The sequence below is a fragment of the Lagopus leucura genome, unplaced genomic scaffold, assembly GCF_019238085.1.
Source record: "Lagopus leucura isolate 7727_CA_CO unplaced genomic scaffold, USGS_WTPT01 Super-Scaffold_100071, whole genome shotgun sequence".
NCBI lineage: Eukaryota > Metazoa > Chordata > Aves > Galliformes > Phasianidae > Lagopus > Lagopus leucura.
Window position 1 is genome coordinate 823,759 of NW_024962313.1, and position 3,658 is coordinate 827,416.

A 3,658-nucleotide genomic window follows, 5' to 3' on the forward strand; every position below is an offset into this window, starting at 1 on the left:
CATCCCATCCCATCCCATCCCATCCCATCCCATCCCATCCCATCCCATCCCATCCCATCCCATCCCACTGGCCATGTCCTAGGGCACAGAGCACCTGCAGCATTTCTGCTGCAAATAGGGAATGGAGGGACAATGGAGGAGGCAGGAGCACATCCCTCTCATGTCACAGTCTGAGAGCAGAGCCAGGTGCTGGGCTGCCCAATGAACCCTGAGGCTCAGTGCCAAAAGCCCCCTGACCCTTCACCACCCCACACCTGCTGGCAGCCCCCTACTCACTGAGTCCTGGACACCACTGGGCTCCAACCCAGCCAGATTCACAGATCCAGTACATGACAGCAGGACCATCCCCACACAGCACCCCCCTGACAGTTACAAACCTTCTATTTCCATCCTAAATGTGTCCACTTCTCCCTTCCATTGTACCGCACCGCCCTCCATCCCCAGCAGACCTTTGCTCTCCATGATCCGTACCCAGGCACCATTTTCCACAAGTGAGTTCTGGTGTCCTTGCACAGGGGCTCTCCATTTCTCTTCTTTTTCAGAGGATCCACTCTCCTGTGAGCCAGAGCCACACAGTGCTCACCCCACTCTGACAGACCTCCCCCCCCCCAGCCTGGTGTAGCAATGCTAACACTCCTCTGAGCTGAAAAGTCTCAGGGCTGTCTCTTGGCTCCATCTCCAGAATAACACAGGCTGTGCTGCCAAGGAAAGCAGAACTCTCCTCTGGATGCATGACTCCAACACAGCCCAGGTGTGGACAAAGCCTCAGGGGTCCCGAGGCACTCCCAGCACCCCACACTGTGCACTGATGTATTGTCAGCCCAAGCCCTGACCCGGGGACAGCACGGGGGTTGGAAAGAGCCACCAGGACAACAGAGTCCTGCAGAGCAGAGCTAGGACAGCATTTTTAGGGAGGGTTAAACCTGGGCTTCTAGCACAACTGGAGGGTGAAAACAGACAGATCTCCATCCTGGATGTCAGGAAGCACTCCTTTCAGGAACTGTGCTACCTAGGATGCACGCGCTCACATAGACCAGCCCTACAGCACAGCTGGGGAGGGAAATGCCCGAGTTTGTGCCACTGGTCCCATCCCATCTCCAGGATGCTGCACCTGACACCATCACATCGCCACACACAGCCTGGTGCACAAGCTGGGAGGGATCCCCGTCCCGCTGCACATCACCAGTTGCAAAGCTGCCACAAATGGGCCCCACTGGCTCCTGGAGAAGTGCAGCAGCCATATCAGACTGCAATTAGCCACAACTGTGTTGCTTCAGCAGTTTAGAGGCTCCAGGTTAAAGGCTCATTCAGCAGCACTCTCGTCGCCACCGCTCCAATGTGTGCTCTGCAAGCTGGATGGAAAATGTTCTGACATTAATAATTAAACGAGAGATTTGGTCCAGATCTCAAAGGTACTCCCATAAATGGCAAAACGCTGAAAAGCCACCCAGGTGCAGGCTGCTGGATGCACAACTCCAAGTATTTCACAATGAAAAGAGGTTCCAGTGCTGTGTTAGAGGGAAGTCCTCCTCGCCACCATCACCATTTCACCACTGCACAAGGGACAAGCGTGATCCCTGCTGAAGCAGTGCAGGAGTTCATCACGGGAGCTTTTTCCAAGCCTAACAGCCAAGCACAACACCTCCTCGTTTCTGCTTCCACGCATCGCCCTGGGAATGTGACGTTCACTTTCAGAGGGACCGCACGGCTCCCCGCTCTCCCCATTCGCTCACCCAGCAGCACATCACACCCGCGTGCACGGACCGCACCGCTCGCCCCTCGCCGGCCCCACCGCGGCTGAGCGCCCGGCTGGGGTTCCGCTCCCCGAATAGAGACGAACAAACTTGCAGGGCACGCTGAGCGTTCTGCCGTTGGAACGCGGAGAAACGCAGCTTTCCTCCCGCAGCACCGCGGCCCGCTTGCTCGGTGCTACCAAACCCCGCGCGCTCACTGCGGTTCCGAACCACCCGCAAAGCCGGTACCGGGACCTGGAGACAGCGCGGTACCGGCAGCCCGCCGTTGTCCCCGCGGGATGCTCCTCCCGGAGCCGCAGCCCCGCACTTACCTGGGCAGCTCCCGGCTCGGCACCGCGGCACCGCAGCATCGCGGCGGCAGGAGGGAGCGCGGCCGCCCCCGGGCGGGTCGGGGCGGGTCGGGGCGGGCCGGGGCTCCGCTACCTGCGGGCACCGAGCGGAGCGGAGCGGCACGGAGCGGCTCGGCCGGGCACCATGGCACGGAGCGGGCAGTGCGCATGCACCGGCGGCGGAGCTGCGGGAGGATGCGGGTGTCCGTCCGTCCCCAGGAACGGGTGACGGCGACGGGGAACGGCGCGGAGCTGCGTCAGGGGAGGGTCGATCGGGGAGTAGGGAAAGGTTCTGCTCCACAGGGCGGCGGACACGGAATTGCGCCCATGGGCTGCAGGCGCAGGGAGCGTTTGGGCACAGCTCGCGGATATCGGGTTTGGGTGGTCCTGATGGGGAGCCAGGAGCTGGACTCCGACAGACTCTTTAGCGGGGTCTGTTGTGACAAGACAAGGGGAAATGGTTTCAAACGAAGAAGGCTGCATATAAAGAAAAGAGGGTTTTTTTTACAATCAGAGAATCATGGAATGTTTTGTGTTGGAAGGGACCTTTGAGATCATCCAGTTCCAGCCCCGTGCTGTAGGCAGGGACGCCTCCCAGGGACCAGGTTGCTCACAGCCCCATCCAGCCTTGAGTGCTTCCAGGGAGGGGGCATCCACAGCTTCTCTGAGCAACCTATTCCAATGTATCATCACCTTCACAGTAAAGAATTTCTTCCTCATATCTAGTCCAAATCGTCCCACTCTCACTATAGAATCATCTCTCTTTGTCCTGTCACTTTAAAAAAAGTCCCTCCTCAGCTTTCCTGTAGGCCCCTTTTGGGTACTGGGTCAATAAAGGTAGCGAAACACTGGCACAGATTGCCCAGAGATGTGGTAAATGCCCCATCCCTGGAGACATTCGAAGTCAGGCTGGACGGGGCTCTGAGGAGCTGTGGATGTCCCTGTTCACCACAGGGGAGATGGGTCAGATGGCCTTTAAAGGTCCCTTCCAAGTCAAACCATTCTACAATCCCTGTGGGTCTCTTTCAGCTTGGATTCTCTGGTTCTAAGATTCTATAGCTCCATGGTTCCATGGCACCATGGTTCTGTGGTTCCATGCTTCTGTGGTTCCACAGTCAGGAGGCCGCTGTCACCAACAAGATCTCTGCTTTTTCACCCAGCTCTTAGGAGCTCCTCAGGGCTCAGCAGCCTGAGGTTGCAGTGCAGGCAGCACAGCCACGCGCTGCCATATGGCTGGAGTGCTCGGGGCAGATGTCCACCGCTCCTTGGTGCTCGATTTTTGGTCCACTGCTGTAAAACAAGGTGGGGGGATCACCATCTGCTGCCCAGGCAGAACTATTCCTCCTCCTTGGAAATAGCCACTCCCATTCATTCCCATATCCCTTATTTTACATCACCCTTCGGCATTCACTGTTTTTCCCTTGCTTTGAAGACAGGGATCTGTTCCCCCTGCTGCCTGCCAGGCATGCTTTCTATTTTCTGCACTGAACTGCTTTCCTTATCCTTCATACCCTGTTTGGAGGTGTCAGCATCTCTATGTGCCTTTTCTTAGCACATGCCTCACACAGACATTGT

General features: G+C 57.5%; 1 protein-coding gene across 1 annotated transcript in view; it reads left to right on the forward strand.

Moving 5' to 3' along the window:
• Positions 1–2,278: 2,278 nt before the first annotated feature.
• The window catches only part of POLE (DNA polymerase epsilon, catalytic subunit), a 22,246-nt gene continuing 20,866 nt past the window's right edge, over positions 2,279–3,658 (forward strand). Inside the window, exon 1 of the mRNA XM_042887011.1 lies at positions 2,279–2,362. Coding sequence (XP_042742945.1) covers positions 2,279–2,362 — 84 coding nt within the window. The remainder of the gene's footprint in view (positions 2,363–3,658) is intronic.